Source organism: Mizuhopecten yessoensis, unplaced genomic scaffold (genome assembly GCF_002113885.1).
Source record: "Mizuhopecten yessoensis strain PY_sf001 unplaced genomic scaffold, ASM211388v2 scaffold6719, whole genome shotgun sequence".
NCBI lineage: Eukaryota > Metazoa > Mollusca > Bivalvia > Pectinida > Pectinidae > Mizuhopecten > Mizuhopecten yessoensis.
This window is the reverse complement of record NW_018406690.1, coordinates 1,927,072-1,951,656: the sequence shown is the minus strand read 5'-3', so window position 1 is coordinate 1,951,656 and position 24,585 is coordinate 1,927,072. Positions and strand designations below refer to the sequence as shown.

Below are 24,585 nucleotides of genomic sequence, written 5' to 3'. Positions count from 1 at the left end.
TTACCTTGACTACATGTGTCTCCAGACCATCCTTCCCTACATCTAGGTATGGTACACACCCCACTCACCCTGTCACAGCCAGATATAGCACAATTACAGGTCTGGTTACAGTCTCGTCCAAACGTATTATTGACACACCCTATATTGTACAAATGTATAACTATCGAATCTGACTGACATGTACGTAAAATTGTAATGACATTTACTGTTGAGTGTGACTTCATGATAATTACATTGTACATTTTACCCAGCTTATATGATAAAATCGATTTCCTTTGATTGTGTGCCAAAGCCAACACATTTTTTTTTTTTAAATATTTAATGACAAAACAAATTGATACCATAGGTCAATATCAAGGTTACGGAAGATCAAACTGACCAACATTATCATCCAATACAATACAATTGTTCAATTTACACATACTACAATAACAAAGCAGAATTATGGTAAAGGTCAATCTACAGGTCACCAAGGTCAAACGTCACCAAATGTCAAAGGTAAATTTGTGGTTTTAATTGAACATGTTACATTGAAACAAAATTTACCAAACGGCAATTTGAAGGTCACCGAAGACCAAAGGTCATTATGATAATCAATATTAATTGATATGTTATACTTTACATTTGCTAGTGTTTGAAAAGATATACCGAAGATCAATTGATGTCAACAATGGTCAAAGGTCAATTTATCAATAAATATTTATCAACTATTAGTGAACATGACTGATTTCGTCCATTGTGGCTTAGTGAGTTGTTTTTAGCGGTTTAGAGTCGAGACACTGGTCATTTGACTCTTTGCTTGACAAAGGAAAAAGACGTTTTCGAATTCTTTTATTAAACTTTTTAAAATATTAAGTTTAAAATAACTTCAAATGATTAATTTTCAACTTTGTGGCATATTGAATTGTTCAACAAAAATGAACTTGCTACAATAAGAAATGGCGACACAATGTTGATTTAAGTCATCAATCCAGGGTCAAAAAGTTAAAACTATGGCCTTTCGAGAAGCTTAAGAAGTACACATTTTCATAATGGCCCCCGAAGTGGTAATTGTTTGTAAAGTTCTTGTAAAAAAAGTTCTACAAACAACAGGCATTTAATTTTTGACACTTTTTTCAGATGCCTGGTTGCTATCAAAATTGATCATAACTTGTTAAATGTTACAAAAAAAACTTACATGAGATCAAAACGAGATTTGAACGTTATTGAAACATCAAAAGAGTACATCTTTAAAAAAACGTTTATCATATCATTATCAAAGGAGCTGCTGTTACTTTTCGATAGATTCATTAATATCATAATTAACATCATGAATTATACATTTTAAAATGAGTATGCTAATAGTCCACTCCTCCATTCCCTAAATCTTAACCAACTTCCTGCTGGACCCCAGCTTCGTATCTAGTAGAAACTGATATCACTATTACCTTTTGAAAATAATTACTTTATCCAAACCAAGCTTTTGATATTGCTTTTTCAGATTACAAGGTAAAGGTTACAAGCTTGTTTAACTTAGCACATATCACATCATACATTTTACCCAACATCTAATGCGATAAATATTACATGCAGTAATATTTTCAATGCGGTTTACTTTATTCTCATACACATATTCAATTGTGATAAAAAAAAAATGCAGTTAACCAATAATGTATTAATAAACCTACGTTGATCACAGGCCTGTCCTGACCAGCCCTCCTGACATCCAAGGTGGTCACATCTCCCTTCCTTACAGTGACACATCTCATAACAATTCAATCCAAAATATCCAGCGGAATATTCTGTATATAAAACCATATAAAAACGATGACGTCATTGTGATTAAAAAGTATTTTTTTCATTTATAGGTGAAATATCCACACATATGTGTCGCAGAAAAAAAATCTGTCACATTTCTCTAATACTATTGTACGAGTCGAAATAAAATTGACGGCAGATAATAATAATAATAATAATAATAATAATAATAATAAAATAATATACAGCATTTATATAGCGCCCTATATAATTTGTAAAATTGTATAATTTGCGCTTTACAACATATGGATAATAGTAATGGTTATAATTGTGAAAACAAACAACAAAGGCTTGCAATCACTTTCATACATTTAACAAGCAATGTGCACATAATTGAACAAATAAAAGGGTGGTATTTACATGGCGTCTTTGCAAAGATTCTAAAATGCAGACGTGAAGAGGTGAGTTTTCATGTCTCTCTTGAACTTGGCCAGGGTATTCGACTTCCTAATAGCAGATGGTAAGCTATTCCACAACGTAGCCGAAACCCTCCCAAAGCATCTGTTTCCGTAGGTCACAGTACGAGATTTTGGGACACACAACAAAGATTCTGACTCCGACCGCAGTGATCTTGACGGCTGATACAGGGTAACAAGTTCCTGTAGGTACTGAGGAGCTGTTCCATTCAGTGCCTTGTATGTGTATACCAGAATTTTGTACTGCGACCTGTATCGTACAGGTAACCAGTGCAACGAATAAAGCGCAGGTGTGAGGATGTGCTCTCTCTTTCGAGTACGATTAACTAGCCGTGCAGTGTTCTGAACCCTCTGCAGACGACTAGTTAGTTTGTCAGATATACCACAGAGCAGGGCGTTACCATAATCCAACCGAGAGGTAACAAGTGAATGCATCAAAATCTTGCATGCATCTGCAGTTAGAAACTGCCGAATACAGCCGATGTTCCTGATCTGGTAGTAACAGGATTTGGCAATCGCGTTCACTTGTTTCTCCATGTTCAGAGAATTGTCAAAGTATACCCCTAGGTTTTTAACAGCTGGAACAGTCTCAATAGTTCTGGCACCAACCTTGAGCTGGAGAGCCATTGTTTGCTGACACTTTGGGGAAAAGACGATTAGTTCCGTCTTTTCCGGATTAAGTTTAAGCATGCTGGCGTTCATCCAGATGCTGATATCTGTCAGACAAGCTTCCAGACTTTCTGAGACTGTATTCCAACTGTCCTGTGGTTTTATGACCATGTAAATGTGTGTGTCATCAGCATAGCAATGGTAGCGAAGGCTATGGCGACGACAAATCTCTCCAATCGGTTTGGAGTACATACAATATTTTCGTGGTCCTAACACCGACCCTTGAGGAACCCCGAAATCTAGTACTTTGTCATGTGAGGTGGCAGATCCGATGGAAACACACTGTCGTCGTTCACTCAGGTATTACTGTATCCAGCATAGTGCGGTATCAGTCATCAGCTATTAATATTAGTTACACGGATTTCTGGCAGGGTATACGGGATGGTATGACCCTAAAGGGGTTCGTATTCCCTGAGGCCGATAGGCCGAAGGAAATACGAAATCATGTAGGGTCATACCATCCCGTATACACTGCCAAACATCCGTGTAACGAATTTATTACCCCTTTGAGTCTTTTATATGGGTTTTGTACAGTTCCCCGTCAACTTTTCTGTTGTCAAGATAAAAATGGCACAGTACCTCATTTAGTTTCGTTTTATTAAATTCCTCGAACTCCTGAATTCCTGATTCTTTTCTTTTAAATACGTCCTCCGCATGTTTGCCGCTCGTCTGTTCGACTTTTGTGTGTTTTGTGGCACATCGTTAGCCCTTTTGGCGAGTATTTCCTCATCAGTATGCGAAGCGGAACGTTTTACCATTTTGTAAACAGCGAAGCAGACGACGAATGCGAGTTGTCTCCCGTTGCCCGGCCGCAAGATACAAAGACACGTGACCCGTATACCCATTGTAAAATCACATGATTCCACCATATTACTGCTGAGAATCACGTGACATGACCGTATACCCCCTGAGATTTTCGTATACCCCTGAGATTTACGAATGCGGTTTGGTACACTGTAGTTTTTAACCAATCAGATTCCTAGATTTTTCTCAAAGGGGTAATAAATAGAAATATCATCATTCTGACGTTTTATGTACACGTAGATCATTACCTTGACTACATGTGTCTCCATTCCAACCTTCTGTACATCCAGGTATGGTACATACACCACTCACTCTGTCACAACTTGAGTAAGCACAATGGCAGGTCTGTTTACAGTCTCGTCCAAACGTATTATTGACACACCCTATATTGTACATATATAAAACCTACTTTCAAATCTGACTGACATGTACGTTTAATTATAATGACAGTTGCTGTTGTGTGTGACTTCACGATAATTACATTGTACCAAGCTTATATGATAAAATAGATTTCTAATAATTGTGTTTTTGCAAATCTGTTTAAAAACCCCAAGAAAAAGACGTATCAATTACTTCATTATACAAACGTATTTTGTAATGATTGTGATAATGAATTGAACCTTCTCTTCTCTTCTTTTACCTTGACCACATGTAACACCCATCCATCTAGCAGAACACCCCTGAGCTCCACACGTCCATGTTTCTTTGTGACAGTCGGATGTGGCACAATGAAATGTTTGGTTACATTATTTATGATAATGCGTAGATCATTACCTTGACTACATGTGTATCCATTCCAACCTTCCGTACATCCAGGTATGGTACATACCCCACTCACTCTGTCACAGCCAGATATAGCACAATGACAGGTCTGGTTACAGTCTCGTCCAAACGTAGGGTTGAAACACTCTGTTATATAAAAATTATGATACAATCTAATTGACATCCACGTTAAACATTGATACTGTCTGCTTCAATTGGTAATTTCAGGATAATTACATCATCAGTATGAATTGAACGCATGCAATGCAGAAAAAAGAAACTTTTATTTTTGTGATATGTTAGAAAAGTACCAATTTGTAACGATTTTTTCATAACTATGACCAAACAACAAGTAGATTTATATTTGCTGTTCGAATGTAAGCTTTTGGTAGATGAATATGAATACTGTAAACGTGGAATATTACGCGCAGGGGTAATTTACGCTTATTACGCGGGGCTGGATTGTTCGCGTAAATGTCCCACGCGCGTATGGTTTCTTCGATTGTGTTAGGAACGACAACTCTGGTATATATCGGTACATTGTGTGAGTGTTTGTATGTGACGTCCTCATGTCATATTGTTTTGTAAACGTATTACTAATTAACGTGCATTGTATAGTAATGTTATAAAATAAAAACAATAACAAACGAAATAAACTTTTTGAACAATTGTACTTTTTAATGAACAACAAATTTGAAAATATATATAAAGGCACAGAGAAAGTCATGAATAAACCCGAGTGCATCAAAGTCCGGTACACATCACTCACACACGTGTTCTACGGGACACAAACAGCTAGTAGTCGTGTGCAACGATCCCTACACAGGTAAATGCCGTTTTGAGTAGTTCAGTTTCATCACCGACAGGGTAATGACATTTTATTACCCATTTGGCCTGCTGTGGTTAACCAACTGACGTTTTCAGACAAATGTCCGATATGTCCCGGGATTAGAAGCGATCTTTGCAGAGTACCAAACTTGGAATTCGCGTTTCAGAATTTGGTTTAAGACACACACATACACATGAATACAGTTCACCTTTATTTTCATCTGTCCAATGACCAGTAGGTACGCATACGTAACATGTACTCAGTAGCTACTAGTATGTAAACATGTACACATTTTGTAAAGTAAGGGAGATAACTCTGCAGAGTAAACGTCGGTCTGCCGCGACCGCGTAAATTATCCCCGCGCGTATAGTTTTGACCTTCAAATCACGTAATAATTTTCACCCAGCGTAAATAACCATGTTTACGGTATTCTATTTCTGACAATACGAAAATCGTTACCTTGACTGCATGTGTTTCCCATCCATCCTTCTGTACATCCAGGTACAGAACAGACACCGTCCGTCCTGTTACAGCGAGGGTTAGCACAATGACAGGTCTGGTTACAGTCTCGTCCGAACGTGTTGTTGACACACTCTATATTAATTAAACATACAGCGGAAACTAAATGTAGAACAGTCAACTTCTCGTAACGAACTTCTAAGTTTTAAGTTCAAATATTCACTTGCTATAAATATTTTTTGTACATTATATACTGCTGTTTGAAAAGGAAATTTGTTTACATTCCTATTTTTTGGAGGTGGGGGAGCAACCATAATTGACTTACGACAGTTCAACGATACTTAGTATTCATCACATTGAAACTCTAAAATAGATTATTCTTTTTAGTTTTGTGCGAGGTGTAATAAAATCATAAATGACAGAAATATGTATCTTGATTTAAATGCATAACATGTAAATGAGTCAAATATTTAAACACTTCCTGTCTTGCTAACAAGTAAATTTTGTCTGATAGTATTTACACGTATAATGTATGAGTATGTATATTTTGTCGTCTGCGTGTCTTGTACTTTATGCACAAATATTCATCATTTATCTTTTCTTTGTTTGCCCCACGATGAAAGATGCAAATATAATTCAGACAGGATTTACAGTGTAATTATAAATTTGAGACATAAGTATATTATGTCACTTGGACTGTATATAATTATTGTCATTCTTTGCTAACGCGTGGTTTGACATTTGATGACTGATTATCAAACTAAATAAAGAAAAAGTAAATACAAAACGTTAATTACATAAATAGTGATAGCGAACAAGGTCATAACGTTATCAGAAAGATTTTTCATGTCACAACCTATTCTCACTATATTACTGGTGGCGTTCAATGGGAATGGAATTTTTGTTCAGAAACCTACGTTTATTACAGGACTGTCCTGACCAGCCCGCCTGACATCCAGCGTGGTCACATCTCCCATTTACATGGTCACATCCTTCTTGTTGACAGTGACACACTTCGGAACAGGTCCAGCCAAAATGACCGGAGGAACATTCTATGATTAGAGCGGTTATCATAATATGACGGTGCTATGAAAAGATAATGTTTTGTTAATAGAATAGTTTGATATATAATAGAAAGGATTTTGCTTCACCAACGTATGGCGAATAATAAATAAACACTGCCAAATTAAATTAAATTGTTTAAATAAATGTTACTTTACGCCATGTTTCGAAACTGTGCTCTTATAACAAACACTCGAATTAGTTCTTTAATGTGAGGTTCCACTGTTATTACCGATGATATACAACAAACTACAAGTAAAAGAATCATTAGCAATACGTCGAAGAAAGCATTTATTTAAAAATTCACTTTGTCGATGCCAAAGCTAACGTAAGTAAATATATTACTACACCATGTGAACATATTATCAATTGAAGACTTTTCAATGTTTCTATACGTCGAAAACAATGCAAAAACATTTTATGGTCTAATTTTTACACTAGACTTTGATAGATCAGTAGCTCCCTTGCATGATTATTTTTTATGGTATTTTGTTTTGTTTGCATAGCTGCTTAGGGTTGGGGCACTGGAGTTAGCCTTCTTACAAACAGTGCCCACTCCAAGGAGGGATTCATTCTTCATCTATTTCCTATGCTCTACATTTCTTTCATTTTTATTTTTACCCTTGCATTCATCCAGTCATTAGTTTTATCCAGTTATCCACTGAAGCATAAAAATCACGTCACTATGATCAAAACAAATGATTTTCAATAAAGATGTGAATAGTGTTTTGCCAAATATGTCAAAGTAATCGTGAATTGTCCAATTTGTAGTTGTTTCTAATGTATCAGCATAGCATAAACCATGTCACTGTAATGTTGGTCTTCTTGCTTTGATTTATATAGACATGAATGTAGATTTTTGAAATATCAACTAGAACAAGTCAACAATGAGGAATTTCTACTGAGAGCCTATTCAGGACTGTGATTTATCAGAAAAAGTGTTTTTTGGTAAATGATACGTATTGTGCTTAAATCTTAAACTATAATATTTTTTTCACAGGCTCACTCCTGTGGATAATGTGCTGATATATTTTCCCTTCATTCATTCATTTATTCAATACCTTACGAACATTGATCCTTTTTTATTTACAATACTTATATAACATCGATTGATATTACTTTACAGACATGATAACAAAATAAAACCAGGAAAACCAATTTACATATTTTACGACATGTAGCTATGCAAATATTTTCGTATAGAAAGTAATTTATGATTTAAATTTTACCAAGCGGCGTTATTTTTGTTATTTTTTTCAGTTCGTGATTAGAAACCTAATTGAATCTGTGTGTTCTGTAAGTGATAATAAAGAAGTCATTAGTCGTATATATGCATCGGCAAACATGTTTTACTTTTGTTTATAAAAAATCCTTAAATGTCTTAGCTAAATCCACTCATTGCTTATATAATTTCCTCAAAGTACGGCATGTATCCTGATAGCATTTTCTTGCAATATCTCAATCATTAGCATACGTGAGCTATTTTATTTACTTTAAACAACTTACGTCTGTTTTATATTAAGGTAATATTTTCAAATTAAACCAAAGTCCGTACTATTTGTAAATATACTCTCATAAAAAGCACGTCTGTTAACATGACCATGAAAGACATCAATTCCATACGAAATTGTAATATAGTGTAATGACCCTATCTTACAATCTTTGAAGCATTACAGTTTAAGTTGTACATATTATTGTCGGTTTATCAATGTAGAAAGTTATGACAATCTTGTAAGTTTATTTGTAACGAATATCATCGCTATATGAATGAAGTTCTTTGGTTTGAATATTTTATTTCGTTAGGAATGAGTGTTTGATGTAGTTGAACTAAATATACTGTTGATTGGGTATTATGACAAGTTACCGATCGCAAACTTGAAATATTACAGTGATCAGTTTTATTCTTGAGGTCTATTCTCGCGTCTGTTTCTATAATAATTGTACACGAATATCAAGACTATATTTCCGAAAAAGAAGAATGTTTTCTGCCATCAATGTGCCAAACATTTTATCCTGATACGTTTCCAATTGATCACATTGAAGATTGTAAACTATTAGACGGCTGTCATCTGCTTTGTACAACGCCATATTTGTTTTGCATTCGGAACTCTCGGATTTAATCTTATGTAAGTAATGCTATTGGAGAAGATAAAAACCTAAGGATTATTACATCCGGGTAACTGTTCTGTATACTCAATTTTTACTGGTCAGCTAATTATTCAAGGAGAGCGATTTTACTCCTCTCAAGAGACGGTCGACATACCATCAACTCTCCGCGATCAACTACTATAACATATTACTTACAATTTCTTACCAACAATGGATTGCAGGGACGAGGTAACTAGTTAAGACACTTGGGCGTTCTTGTAAAGAACATTCCCCATACTGTGTTACTACTAATAATAATAGTGAAATAATTACCGTCTCCAATAATTTCAATTTATCTCAAACATTCTCCAATAGAAATATGTAGTAGGTAGATAAAACCTTAGTTGTGATATATTCGTATATATGTACTCTGATATTCATCTTCGTAGTTATTGGTACTCTCGTGTGAACTTAATTGTTAGAATAGAAATATAACTGTCATTCTCCTAAATTCGCCAATAATCGCCAATATTAGCTATAATCTCCAATGGGCTCGTTCGATCCTGTTGTTGTGGGGAGGTGTATTAGGGCATATTTGGTATCATTTTGTATGAGAGAAATTGTATATCTATATGTACCAAATATAAATGTTAATATTTTGTTGAATATAAAAAAATCTAAGTTGAATTGGTGTTGTTTATAACAACATAGGGAAAAAACCACAGAACTGCGAGACCAAGCATACCAAAAAGCCGAGACCAGACGGACTCAAATAGACGTCAACTTGACATAATATAAATGACTTAGCGACGTTACAATAGGTCTGTCTACAGATATCGCATTGCTACCTACAATAACAATACAGTTGCACTGGTCCCCCTTCCGACCTACAGAATTATTGAGCATTTACGTGTTAAACCCAAAGACCTATCAATTATTTCAAACATCTCGCGTAATGATAAATGTAATGATATTATTTTTTTTGTAAAATACATACACGATTTCAATCAAATAATTATGGAAAAAAACAATCATAGACTGTGCAATGCAGTGTGCATAGTTTTTCCCCTTCCTCCTTTACCTTGGCTACATGTTAAACCCTTCCAGCCAGCTGAACACCCCTGAGTCCCACACGTCCCTGTTCCTTTGTTACAGTCTGATAGGGCACAATGGCAGTTCTGGTTACAGTCTTGTCCGAATGTTCCGTTACTGCAAGCTTAGGTATCACAAAGATGTTCGTGACGTATAAAAAAAATGCAACGTCTACTTCACATAATACATTTACATGTACTATTTGAGAGGTTTTTAACATTAATAATACGTTTCAAAGACTATACTCATATATAATGTCATAAATAGTTCTTTGCTTTAATGGAGAATGTTGGATGCATATGTACATTTGCCAGAGTTATACACTCAGTACATATTAATGGTAGAGCGCATAACACACCTCAGCATTTAGTATGATAATAACGACGATGAAAAAATGTTTTTCTCTTTTTATAAATAAATGTTGACGTTTACTCTATGTGTGCACACTATCATTGTTACCTTGGTTACATGAATCACCATGCCAGCCTGCAAAACACCCTCCTGTACATCCCGTTTGTTTATTACAGTCTTGCTTGGAACAATGACACTGCTGAATACAATTTCGTCCAAACGTCCCAGGGTCACAGACTGACAATGTTTAAATCTTTTCGTGAATAATGAGTTTATGTGGACCAATTGAATGACGCAACGTGAGGTAAAGCAATGGCAAATCTAATTGTTCTGTGGCATACATTCATGATCAATCTCTCTTAATTAAATACGTCTTTTGAAATACAAAAATCCACTTGGAGCATTTAAGCTTTTTTTTCAAAAGAGTGGGTTTTTTTAGTTTTCTTAGTTAGAATTTGCTAAGGATTTTATTTACGAAATCCAAGTCGTGCATATGTATCAATCAGGTAACATTAACATTTTGGTAAAAACATAATATTTCATAAGGTAAATACCAAAACAATTGTAACCATGGCCTCACACTTACATCCTTTATGCATTGAATGATAACAAAAGGTTACCTTGGCTACATGTAGTACCCTTCCATCCAGCAGAACAACCAGGAGGTCCACACATCCCCGTTTCCTTGTTACAGTCAGATGCGGCACAATGACAGTTCTGGTTACAGCCTTGTCCGAATTTCCCATAAATGCAAGCTTACGTATAACAAATGTACTTTTACTTCATAATAAAGGTACCATATGAGATATTTGATTATTCCACTTCTCAATATTAATAATACATGAAAAAGGCAATACTTATCAACAATCTCATAAATGGTCCATTACTTTAATTGAGCATGCTGGATGCATGTACAGTTGTTACGGCACGATTTCTCAATCCGACAAGATTCCTCTCCGGATGAGAAATCGTGCTAAAATTGTTACGTTCGCAACACGATTTTTGATTGCACAATGCACCAAAATTACCGTGCATACATCGATCATGCAGTCATCGTGCGCACATCGTCTGCACTTCGTTTGCATATTGTTCAATCGACTAGGTGATTAAACAGTACGTCCCGTTGTGCTATATACATAAATGTATGTGTGATATGGGCATGTGTGATTGTTTGATAGATGTTACGGAATGAAAACATGCGGGAGACTCGAATGAAATAAAAACAAAATCTTATACGTATTAAATATCCGATTGGTATATTTGGCCTTTTCTATTTTTCCAGCTGGTTATAGATTAGCACAATGACTGTAAAACTATCAGTAGTGGGGTTGTTCTGTCAGGTATAGCGATAGTATACATGCATAGTAAATTGCATGGAATTCACTGCCGATTAGAGTTCATAAAATATTTGACAGGTATCAAAACACAACTTGACCTTTACCTGTGTAAATCCTGCATGTTACGCTTTGGGTGGAGTTCATGGATTAATAGTGAAAAATAATGTACGCGTTACCTGACAATATACAAGTAAATGATAACATGTCAGGGTACTTTGTTTACATGTAATATGCGTGTACAGTACGTTCACGTTTCTGCCCGTAACATACACACTTGTCGATTAAAGCTGACAGTGCAAATTAAAAAGATTTGTAATTGAGATTTTTATTTCAAAGTTTATTTTTTCTTGTTTTGAGATTTCCCCATCTCTTTCGACCATCGTTTTTAAAGAAGTGCCAACATTTTAGTTTGTCCTTGCTTGATAACGAGTATGGGTCTCGCTGGGTATAATAAGCGTATTACCGTCAAACCGGTTGCCATTTGTTCAATATACTATATATATTTATTATATAATACATGCTATTTCCGTGCAATATTGCCGTCCAATAAAAACGATATAGCACACGTACAATAAACATGCAAATGAGCCTTGTCACCGTGGAAATCAGGTCATATTCCTACGAACTACAACTTCTGTACTTCATACACCGAACGCTAATGCCTACCTTTTATATATCCAACTACTTATAACTTCCTGTGTGAAAACTATACTAATTCCAATCATTTCCATGAGAACGGTTTAAAGACACATTTTTGACATCACACTTGGGAGTGTCTCATTTCGCACGTGTTTTGCTAGTAAAGCGTCAACACGACGAAGACCACGAGTTCATAATACAGTTTCGTGTGTTGATACAGTTCTATGCACGTGAAATACCGATGATACATATGGGATTTTTAGAAGTATTTTCCGTAATATACCTTTTATTTTAGATACACAATTTTCAAGAATGTGCCATAAGTAACAACCAGCTTGGCAGTGTTTCACAGTCTTTAGTTGAGTGCGTTTGATTTTTGATATCGGTTGCCGATCAGGGTGCGTGCTGCATTGAATCGTAAGACGGTCAGTTGTAGAATGATAGCCGGTTTACAAGGTAATGCGCTTTTTATACCCAGCGAGACCCATACTCGTTAAAAAAACCAAGGACAAACTAAAATGTCGGCACTTTGTTAGAAACGATAGTCGGAGCTGATGGGAAACATCTCACAACCAGAAATATTTTTCTTTAATTTCAATTGAAAGCTTTTCAACTTGCACTGTCAGCTGTAAGGTAGTTTCAAAGCACTTTTATTACGTGATTTGTTTACATGCATGTCCGTTAGATAAATAGATAATCACATAACTGAAATATGGCAAATTAGGAATTAGTTGGTTATCACATGTTATTCCTTAATACATACTAATCATAATACCTTTCAAACAACTATTTTATGCACGTAATTATCGCACAATTTTTCACCGAGCGCACCGTGCACAAACCAAACATCGTGTAACGTTTTGCGATCTGTACAACTATACATTTGTGGGAGATGCATACTCATTATATAGTAATGGAAGAACAATTAATAATATAACACACGTTGTGGGAGAGCACAACGATACACTGTGTACGGTGGTCGCGCGATGTGTGCACGATGTCTGCTTGATGTGCGAATGATACAAATCTGGATGATACTTGCATGCGCGCATTTTTGCGGACGATGGACGAACGTTGTGCAATGACACTTTTGGTTGGTGTAAATTTAGAAATGGCTTAACAATATATACGGTTTCTTGTTTAAACATATACATTGTAACTTGAGTTCTTTAACCATGTGTCTATATTCTAGCTTTATATATATATAAACTGATCTTTCTATCTATATTCCTTAAATTAGGAAATGGTGTTTCTGTGTTTTTTAAACGACCCAAATTGATACATGTACAATTATAACACATATAGACACGGTTCCATATACCGGTAAACATATCCCATTTGTGCATGAACCTAGATCATATTTTTCCTCACCTGGGGTAGTTACGTAACTGGTCAAGGTGTGAAAATTCAGGTGAAGGGGAGCTTTAGACCAAACCGAATGCAAATAACAAATAGTTAATGTCCAGTTGGGTTTTATAACAGCCATACGGTATCATATATCGGTTCTCCATGTCAGGCAGAGGCCGCCAGGTAAAACTCCGGTCACAACATCAAAATGATATTTGTAAAATTGAACATTATGTAAATTAGTACATTGTATAATGAAAACTTTACATATACAGTGTTCTTTATTCCATACGAGCCTTCCGGATTCCGTAATATCGATTAACCAATTGTACCAAATCCCACCTTTTTGTGGAGAGAAGTGAACAACGAGGCGAACGATTGTTAAATCGCAAAGTGGTGCGCACCATGGTTGGGCGATATGCGGACGGTGTGCATGCGATGTATGCACGGTGTGCGCACGATATTTTTTGTGCGTTGTGCGGTCACACAACTTTTATATTATAATGTTAATGACGAAAAACAAGTTTCTCTCTTCTTTTGTTTAAATATTTTCACATCTGTCACAATATAAGTTACCTTGGTTACAGGAATCGCCCTGCCAGCCAGCCAAACACCCTCCTGTACATCCTCCCGTTTGTTTATCACAGTCTTGCTTTGAACAATGACACTGCTGGGTGCAATTTTGTCCAAACGTCCCATGGTCGCATGCTGTCAATGTTCAAATCTTTTCGTTACTATTGAGTTTATTGCCATCATGCTAACGTACAAAGTGAGGTAAATGCTCAGTATATATTTCATTTGATTTGTATTCAATATTCTTTGATAAACACTTCTCGGTGTGACAATACAAAATCTAATTTACAAATGTCAAAGACACTTTGTAACATTAAAGATATTGTGTTGTTTTGTATAGAAATGCGTGTGAAGCAGATGACCACATGTAGATATTCAGCAATTAGTATCATAAAAACAATGACGAAAAACGTGTTTGTGTTCTTTATCGTGAACCAATGGCTACATCTTTTCTCCTCCGTCACAATATTAGTCTTACCTTGGTTACAGGAATCGCCCTGCCAGCCAGCCAAACACTCTCCTGTACATCTTCCCAATTTCTTATCACAGTCTTGCTTAGAACAATGACACTGCTGATGACAATTTTGCCCAAAAGTCCCAGTGTCACATGCTGAACAAGGTAAAGTCATTATGTTAACACGAATCATTTAGATCATGTAAATAGCACAAAATGGTGTACAACTCAGACTCATTTCATTTTGTATGTTATTTTCGTCCACGATAAATCACCCTAACCTGATGTGATACTAATTAAGCTATAATTCAAATCGACAATATAACCCTGATGAGATAAGTATAATATTTCAGTCATCTTATTTATAATAATGATGAAAGAAATGATAATGGTTACCTTGACTACATGTTAAACCCTTCCATCCAGCTGAACACCCCTGAGGTCCACACGTCCCCGTTCGTTTGTTACAGTCAGCTGTGGCACAGTGACAGGTCTGGCTACAGCCTTGTCCGAATAAACCATGTTCACAGTCTACAATACAATGATACAAAAATACATACCATTGTGCTAGCTTTATCACCCGGAATTGTATCAACATGTCGTTACTGTTAGAGATCATCGGTTTGCATCGGTCAAGAAGTTATTATAATTGAATAAACAAGAACATTATAACATCCATCTCCATTTTGATAAGAGAACTAATTTATATACGGAGCAAATTCTACACCCGTAACTATGTACGGAAGGAATGATTTATTTATCGTTACATGCTGATTTGAGATGCATTAGCTTTGTGACATATTTACAGAATTATATAAACAAATCAAAGATTTTTATCAGGCCAAAGGAGCTGATAAGTTCAGGGCCAATCTTGTGTCTCACAAGTTTTTCCTTCTCGTCTTGTTTTTCATTCCTTTGGCGACCATTCCTGTATTATTGCAGTCAGTTTTTTCAAATCTTTAATACATTTCCTTTGTCTATTTTATGTCCTTTGTCTATTCTAGCGTTAACTCCATAATTGTGTTTAGTAATGACACAAAACACGTTTTCTGTACATGTTCCATCAAACAACAAACACAAGTAGTTATAAAGCTCGAAGCAATCATTTCGTTTGGTAAGTATAAATCTCTAGATTCGGACTGATATAGCCAGAAATGGGACTGTGGCTGATTGAAATGCACAATATTGCATACGCAATTTGAGGGACACTTTAAGTGAGAATATGAAAAAGGTATATATTATCATTTTTCCTCTCTAAAACAGATTAATCTTCACAGTTGTTCAACTTAATCTATAACATGCATGTATTTTGCATCAATTATGCTGCTACGACTACCTTCGTTACACGAATCACCCTTCAATCCAGCGGAACACCCTGAAATATCAATAATCAAATATTTGTTCGTTAGTATATGTATGCATCATCAAGTGATCTTATATATTTAATGATATTCTATAAAAATGTATTTAAAACTTCTTTGCATGTACATTTGAATGATCGCACAACCTCACACGATGTGTGGTGTGAGCGCGATGTATGCACGGTGTGTACGACGTGTGTATGATGTGCAAACGATAAAAGTCTGGACAATTACCGCTTTGGCACATTTGTGTGGACGAAGAGCATACGCTGTGCGATGACAATCATGGTTGGTGTAAATTGAGAAATGGCTTAACAATATAAACAGTTTCGTTTTTTAAAATATAAAGTTGATTTTTAAGTATATTTCTATATTCTAGGTACAGATTAGAGCTGATTTTTCTATCTGTATTTTCTTCAATTTAAAAATGAAGTTTAAAATTATTTTTTTTAAACGACACAAATCGACACATGTAAATAACACATATAACATGGTCCCATATGCAGGTAACACAGACTTGACCTGGACTGTAGTTTTCCCCACCCCAGACTGTTACGTAACTCGCCAAGGTGTGCCAGCGAGGAGGGGAGCTTTAGACTAAAACGAATGCAAATAACAAATGCTACACGTCCGGTTTTATTTATAACAGTAATACGGTATGATATATAGACTCTCTATGTCAAGCACATGGATCCAGGTATAACTCATCACAATGTTATTTACCTGCCCAGTTACCTGGGAGCCAAACCCATTATTGACAGTCTAACGGCCACAGTAATACTGTGTAGCACGCATTGTAAAATTGAACATAATCCTAATTGATATGATGAGTAACGTATATATACAGTATTCATTATTCCCTATGAGGGTTCCGGATGTTTTTCATTCTGCAATATTCATCAACCAATTGTTCCAAATTGTACATTTGTGCGGAGAGGTGCGCACAACGGGGCGAGCGATTGTTGACGATATGTGAACGATGCATGCATGATGTATGCACGATTTGCGCACGCTATTTTTGGTGCGTGGTGCGGTCACAAAACTGTATACATACTAAACGACTTTTAAATTGTAACATTTTTCAGTGTATTGTTTGATACATAAAATCTGAGTATTCCATATTTCTTATGGTATTGTATTGTCCCATGGCTGTACGACATATCAAAGGAACCTTCACATTTGACCGTCACATCCATGTAAATATTCCACCTTTTTTTAAATATTTTGTTTTTTACACAATTATGACACACAAAAAAACAATTCTGTGTTGCTCAGTCCAACCTCAATTGAATAAGGGACCTGTTGAAATATTACTGTAAAGTCTTGGTGTAAGCTTTCAGTCATGCATGCACATTTACACATGACACAAAATTCCCTTCGTTGCGTTTACATGAAGAGTACAATCACCGTATATTAAACTATCGATAGAGGCAAAGTTTGAGCTTTCAGAAAGAGTACTTAACAGGTCAATTTTCCCCAGGAACGGGGAACTGTTATACAAAATATCAGTATCCTAGTAACATTTTGAAAGTTACCAGGGCCATTCACTTTATTACCGGCCTAGACTATTTATCGATCCGTTACGACCGCATTCTTTGCACATTCATGTGTTGTACATGATAATATTCATTTGTATATTGTCAAAATTCGGTAAAGGAAATTTAAAACAGTCACACACGTGGTAAAAACTGGGGTAGACCCTGCCAACTTTCGGCGAAAGTCTTTTACCAAATGCCTTATCTGACTAACTGTCAGCACATGTAACATTCTTGGTTGCCAAATTTAAGCAAAATTAAGATACTTAGGTTTGATAAAATGGTTAACATACTACATACCTCCGAGCACCTGGACCTCGCATAGCGTTATAATTGCGGTCGTTTCAGAATAATACGTAACATTCCTTGGTTCATAATCAGCAGGACGCTTGTTGTAGAATGTGACGTAACGCCCATGAACAGAACATGGAAGTGACTGGATGTACGAAGGCAAACCCGGTCCGTGATCATGGTAGCACAAATAGTCCCGACTCAGCGACTGTGAGTTGGTGTAGGAACTGTTAGATACGTACAAATAAAACCCGGACATCCGGAAGGGGTCTAAAACAAAGTAAAAAGAAATTTAATATTGGTAAAAAGTCAATATTAGTACGCATTACGTCGACAAACAGGTTACTTATTGTTACAATAAAATATGTCCAATTCCCCGCAATACAAAGTAAGAGTTAATTATGTAAAGACATCGCAATTTATAGACGTCCGCATCATGTATACTTTGTTTATAACGTCTTTACGTTTGACGTCTTACAGTTGTAGGATCGTACAACGTGTAAACGTTGTGCGCTGTGCACGCGATGTGCACATGATGTGTGGACGATGTTGGAACGATGAAAATCTTGACGATTATTGATTGCGCACATTTGTGCGGACGATGGACATACGTTATGCGATGACAATCGTTGTAAATTGAGAAATGGCTTTACAATTTATACGGTTTCGTGTTTAAATATATATATATATATATATATATATATAAGCTGATCTTTCTATCTATATTCCTTAAATTAGGAAATGGTGTTTCTGTGTTTTTTAAACGACCCAAATTGATACATGTAAAATTATATCACATATAGACACGGTCCAATATACCGGTAAACATAGCCCCTTTGTACATGTACCTAGACCGTATTCTTCCCCACCTGGGGTACTTACGTAACTGGTCAAGGTGTGAAAATGCAGATGAAGGGGAGCTTTAGACCAAACCGAATGCAAATTACAAATAGTTAACGTCCAGTTGTGTTTTCATAACAGTCAAGATATCATATATCGGCTCTATATGTCAAGCACACGGCGGTCAGTTAAAACTCCAGTCAACAAAATGTTATTTACCTATTCTGTTACCCGGGAGCCAAAACCTTTCTTGACAGTCTAGTATTGTTTTACACGCATTGTAAGATTGAACATAATCTTAATCGATATGATGAGAAATTTTATAAACAGTGATCCTTATTCCCTTTAAGGGTTCCGGATTTTATTCATTCAGTAATATTGATCGGCCAATTTGACCCAATCACATATTTGTGCTGAGTGAAGCGCACGATGTAAATAGCGATTGTTAAATCACTCAGTTGTGCGCACCATGTGTGGACGATGTGCGGATGGTGTGCACATGTAGTATGCACAGTGTGCGCACGCTATTGTCGTTGCGTTGTGCGGTCGCACAACTGTAAGTACATTTTGTATGTGAACTGTATGTGTATTTATGACGTCACAAATAAATTCAAATCGCATGAAGAGCTCTCAGATGGGCGATATACTAGCGAAATTAATCTTCAGTGTTTTGTTTTATATATATTTTTGACGCTATACCTACTGTATATAAAATTACATAGTTAATAAAAGTTATTTTATATGCTATAAAAAATGCAACAATCTTATAAAGCTGCGTCTATCAGCAATAAACCAGTTCTACCACATTGCTAACCCACAACCCCTAATTTGTTGGCATATCAAAGTACTTCGGTTTGTGTTATACTATAGTTTTCATTAATTATCTCCTGTTATACATATTTAAAGAATTTCTAAGTAAATGCTCAGCTGATTTATGATCGCTTTTGTTTTAATATTTTTGTTTGTATTAATGTTATTTCTCCACAATAGCCAGGGTCATACGAAAGCGGGCAAAATTGTTGCTATGGGGGAGGGGCAGGGCGGGGGAAAATACCAACTCTGGCTTCCTCAATGACCCCGAGACGGATGTAACAGAAGAAAAAACACTGATTCTGTAAGTACCGCACATGAGTCGCCTCTTACGACATGCAGTGAGACAGATCAGGATTTTTTCTTTCCTAGAGACTGAATGGGTCATATGTATTGTTTTAGTTTTCTCGCGTATCGAACTATAAGTCTGTAAGATATTTTTTTAATCTGAGATATATTCATGAGCTATTGTCGAGTGACACGCTATAGTTTGACCCCGTTATCTGTATATACCCTTCTAAACTTGAATATTAAACAGACTTCAAATCTGTATAAAAGTACCCCGTACTTCATTCTTAGGAACCCAATAGGCAGGAGTTACCAATTACTACTAGGGTTTTGAACCATTTCCCGTACTAAATATTTAGCATATATGGTAAGCGCAACGATGGTATGAGTAGGTGGAGTGCTGTGCTGGGTGCAAAATGTAACACTCTCAAGTTGGCATCTGATCCTTGCAATCAAAAGGAAGCAAATCAAACAACAAAACGCCTTAATCAAACGCATGCATTACAAACATTAGAGCATGGCCTTAAATAGCACATAGAAGATAATCTCTACTAACCAAGCCAACTGGTTTTCAATTTTGTTATTATAATCTTTCTTCCAACACTTATCGTATTTCAGATATTTGATTGATTCCCTTCTTCCAACGCCTTAATCTCGTATTAATTTCTTAGAAAGAAACGCTCTGGCTTAACATGCAAGACTACTCACATCTTTCCAGGTTTTTTTAACAACATATTTTTCTTTGAAACTGAATTTCCAGAATTTTGTCCTGGACTGTTTGTGAATATAAACATCACAGTAGTTAACCGCTTGTCAGTATAATGTCACCAGGTTGAGTGTCAATAAGGTCATATAATTATATAAGGTCATGTATAAATAAGGATTACAATTGGCAACGGTGACAGATGTCAGAGAGTTCGCTTTGGCAGATTTTATCACTACATGTATAGTGCTAGAATATTATATCAGAACGGAAAAACTAATTATCCGAGTGATTTAAACCTAGCTTGTGGTCTACTGTGGTCCATTATCCTTAAAGGAGAAAAACAACCCAATCGAGGACCAGTAAAATTACCATGTGGCTAATAGAGAAAGGGGATAATGCGGAAACACCGTCTTTTTCTGTAAAGGTGGATGCGACCTGTGACACCACAGGAAATATGTGGGAATGTTTGGGGTCATATATAACATTTTGGTCGATTCTGACAATAACGAATCCTGGATATGCACAACCTGCGTTTTTAAAGGTTTTCATTTATCTTAACTCGTAACATTATCACCAGTAATTTCCGTAGGAAAAGAGAGTGACATCATCTAACCAGAAAGTAAACAATCAGAACTGACTTTAAATATATTTTATTAACCAAAATTGGAATATAGGATTTGGCACAAGTTATTACAACTTATGAAGCCATCTCCTTACAACAATAATTCAAAACAACAGAACTGCACGACCCTATACAAGAACATGGTCCACCACAACCCAGCTTGCTGATCCTCATCACTTGCAGTATTTTGACAGAAAGGGCTTCATTTCATTCATCTGATTGCCCAATCTCTCCTAACGAATTATCATGATCTCAGACTCATTGCAACGCAATCAGACGCCCCTTTAACTGAATCGTGGCTAACTCAGAAATTCATAAAGACAGATCTAGGAATGATGGTGGAGTATGTACCTACGTTCATGAAGAACTGGTGTACACTCCTCGATTTGATATCTAAACGACAATGAACAAATTTTAATAATATCACTTTTATTATTCAAAACGCCTATATATATTGGAACATGTTATAGGCCTCCTAATTAAAAGGATTTCCTTCAAACGTAAAAGAACTTTCATTGCTAAGATCTGACTGTGAAAATATAATGCTAGGTGTTTTTGACATATGTTGGATCCAAAAAGCATGTCTACTGCTTAAATCATACCGCATCATCTTGAATATGTCTGAACTGGATCAGGTTATTTCTAAAGCCATTAGAATTACAAATCTAGAATAACAAATCACTCGTGTAGACTTTAATTTATGTAATTAATAAGACATAATTAGTCAATCTAACAATCGTTCGATCGTTTTAAGCGACCACCCCCTTACTTACATTAAATGATAGTGGTTCGTGGTACTTTTAAAAAACATAATACAATACAGTCAATTTCGACCAAACATTATAACAAAGAGGTGTTTAAAAAAACTATTTTAAACTCTGACTTGAGAAGCTGTTTTATGCTGAGGATCAACATCAATCCTGGTCTCAATTTGTTTTTAAATAAAAGTTATAGATACTATTGCTACAGTTCAAGAAATAAAGCTCAAGAAGAAGTATGGATGAATTCAGACATTTTAGACAATATCTAAAGGAGAAAGAAATACTTGTTCCAGTTTAAAAAAGATCATTTGGAATCGGACTACACAAAATATCTACTTGTTTAGGAACAAAGTACAACGACAAATCGAAATGTCGAAATCTGATTTTTCTCTGACAAGAAAGAAGAAATTAGAAGCAATAAAAAAACCTAAGAAAATATTTAAAGGAGTTTGAATATGAAAAGAAGAAATAGAGCAACTCAAAAAATGTTTTAAATGTCAACGGAACCAGCTGTCATGACCTTCTCAATATAGCAAATTTTAATACCTTCTTTCCTAAAATAGCATCTAAACAAGTCAGTAAATAACCTGAAATCCAAGGATTCCAAACAAAACAGAGTTTCACTTCAGCCATGTAACAGAGTAATTCGTTCACAAAGAGTTATTTAATATTTACCCTTGTACTGTAAGAGCACAGGGCTTGATGAAATACATGTACCAGCCAGAGTTTTGAAAATCTTGGCAGCTATATTGAAAGTACCAACAATATACCTCATATATACATCTATTAGTTCAGAAACTGTCACAAATTAAGCCACTGTACAAGAAAATTGGCATACTAAAAGTAGAAAATCATAGATCTGCACAGAGTCCAAAATCGTAGAAATAAACATTTATGTATAGCTGGAAATTTCATCGTCTCATTGTTTGAATTTAGAAGCTCATTCTCTTTCTCTACAGATTCCTGTTTGACCACATACAAAAACAAACAGCAAAATAACCATTTTACTGATATGACTATCCGTGAATTACAGAGAGCTTTCGATACCGTGGACGGCCTAATTCTGTGTGAAAAACTTTAAATAATGGGGGTTAAATCTATCAAATGGTTTTAATTTATCTTAAAAATAAAGGACAAATTATCAAAACTAACAGAGTAAACTTACAGGAAGCCCATAACGACTGTGGGGTACCCTTGTGGACCTCTATTGTTTTTGACAAATGTGAACAACATGCAAATAAGCATAAACCCTGAATGTAAACCTATTGTTGTGCTGACGACAGAACAAGTCTATTATTTTGGAAACGATATTGGTCGCGTACACTTATGCAATGTGACGACATTTTTTCATTAATAATTGGATTTTTATTTTAGAAATAAAAAAAAAATGTTCATTGTATGTGCTTGAATAATGGTGAAATATATAGCAAGGGTGAAAAATGAAAACCAAAAACAAAAAATAGGCCGCTAGCGGGCTGATTTGATTATTTTTTCCACATCTGCGAAATCCGATTTACCTTTCCATCATTATATAAAACACGTGTTAATCATATCTATTCTACAAAATAAAATGTAATTAAAGCCTTTTTCGGGTCTAATAAAATTTATAATTCGCCTATGATAAGCAAGACGATCTAGATTATATATGTATATTAATAAGACTTCATTTGCGCGCGCTAATATTTGTCAAATGATACATATATGTCTTAATTTCACAACAAGCTGTATGTTTCTAACACTCTGGGCATGTGCCTATTTTGTCTATTTAACCTATATATATATAGGAATGATTTTTCATTTCAGTCGCCAATTTGGTCGACAGACGATAAACAAATAACACTGACGACGTCATGCTTTATACCAGATGCCTATTTTAACTAATCAAAACCACCAACATTTATCGACATCGCTTGTCAACACATGTAATCAGCATTTGACAGATTTACAAACATTATTTAAAAATTCAGCCGAAATATGTTGATCGTTAGTTTGACAGTTTAATGTAGATCTAGAGACAAAAAAGAAATGGTTTTGATTGTCCGCTAGTAAATTGCAAATACATGCGTGTACCCTCATTCGACAAATGAAACAAGTCCTCCGGCTCGCTTGTTTACAATTGCGGTGGTGGTTTTTGTAAGAACGTTGTTTTGTTGGAAAACAATGCATGCTTGGGCTTAATCAACCAATGAAAAGTGTTGTTGCCTGATTTGAATATCAAGCTAGCCCAATATTGGGTCAGCCCAACATTTGGCTTGTCATATATGGAGCTAGCCCAAAATTTAATAAGTAACCAACTTCACGCTGGTCTGTATTTGTGGTTATCCCATTGAAGGCTTTGATTAGTTCTTCCCCCTTTGTTCATTTATATGAACCTCTACCTCATTAACTCCGAATTTGATCTGAGTGATGGTATTCCATTGAGTTGAGTTTATAGACATTTTGTCTGGGCTGATCTCAATTTCAAGTTTGAACGACCAGCCGTTATTTTGTAGCAACTGCTTCATTTTACTTATAAAAATTGGTGATTCAATAATATATAATAGAACTCACATTAGTACTTTTACTTTTTTGTATAAGGCTGCATATTTTTACTTCAACATATGTACACTGTATGCACTGTTTGTATTTTAAGGAGAGGGCTTCTTTAAGCTTTGTCTGTTGCCTATTTCCTTATGTAAGTATGGCATATACA

At 35.6% G+C, this 24,585-nt stretch overlaps 1 protein-coding gene across 2 annotated transcripts in view; it reads right to left on the bottom strand.

Moving 5' to 3' along the window:
• Positions 1 to 24,585, bottom strand: part of LOC110452541 (multiple epidermal growth factor-like domains protein 11) — a 59,294-nt gene that overhangs the window by 6,140 nt on the left and 28,569 nt on the right. The window contains exons 6-19 of one of the 2 annotated variants that reach the window (XM_021501146.1): positions 17,876 to 18,136; positions 16,016 to 16,054; positions 15,076 to 15,210; positions 14,704 to 14,835; positions 14,229 to 14,360; positions 10,950 to 11,084; positions 10,438 to 10,566; positions 9,968 to 10,102; positions 6,654 to 6,788; positions 5,737 to 5,871; positions 4,461 to 4,595; positions 3,935 to 4,069; positions 1,668 to 1,781; positions 5 to 139 (exon numbers count right to left, since the gene is read on the bottom strand). In XM_021501146.1, coding sequence (XP_021356821.1) covers positions 5 to 139; positions 1,668 to 1,781; positions 3,935 to 4,069; positions 4,461 to 4,595; positions 5,737 to 5,871; positions 6,654 to 6,788; positions 9,968 to 10,102; positions 10,438 to 10,566; positions 10,950 to 11,084; positions 14,229 to 14,360; positions 14,704 to 14,835; positions 15,076 to 15,210; positions 16,016 to 16,054; positions 17,876 to 18,136 — 1,887 coding nt within the window. The remainder of the gene's footprint in view (positions 1 to 4; positions 140 to 1,667; positions 1,782 to 3,934; positions 4,070 to 4,460; positions 4,596 to 5,736; positions 5,872 to 6,653; positions 6,789 to 9,967; positions 10,103 to 10,437; positions 10,567 to 10,949; positions 11,085 to 14,228; positions 14,361 to 14,703; positions 14,836 to 15,075; positions 15,211 to 16,015; positions 16,055 to 17,875; positions 18,137 to 24,585) is intronic. The other variant, XM_021501147.1, reaches the window with a different exon arrangement.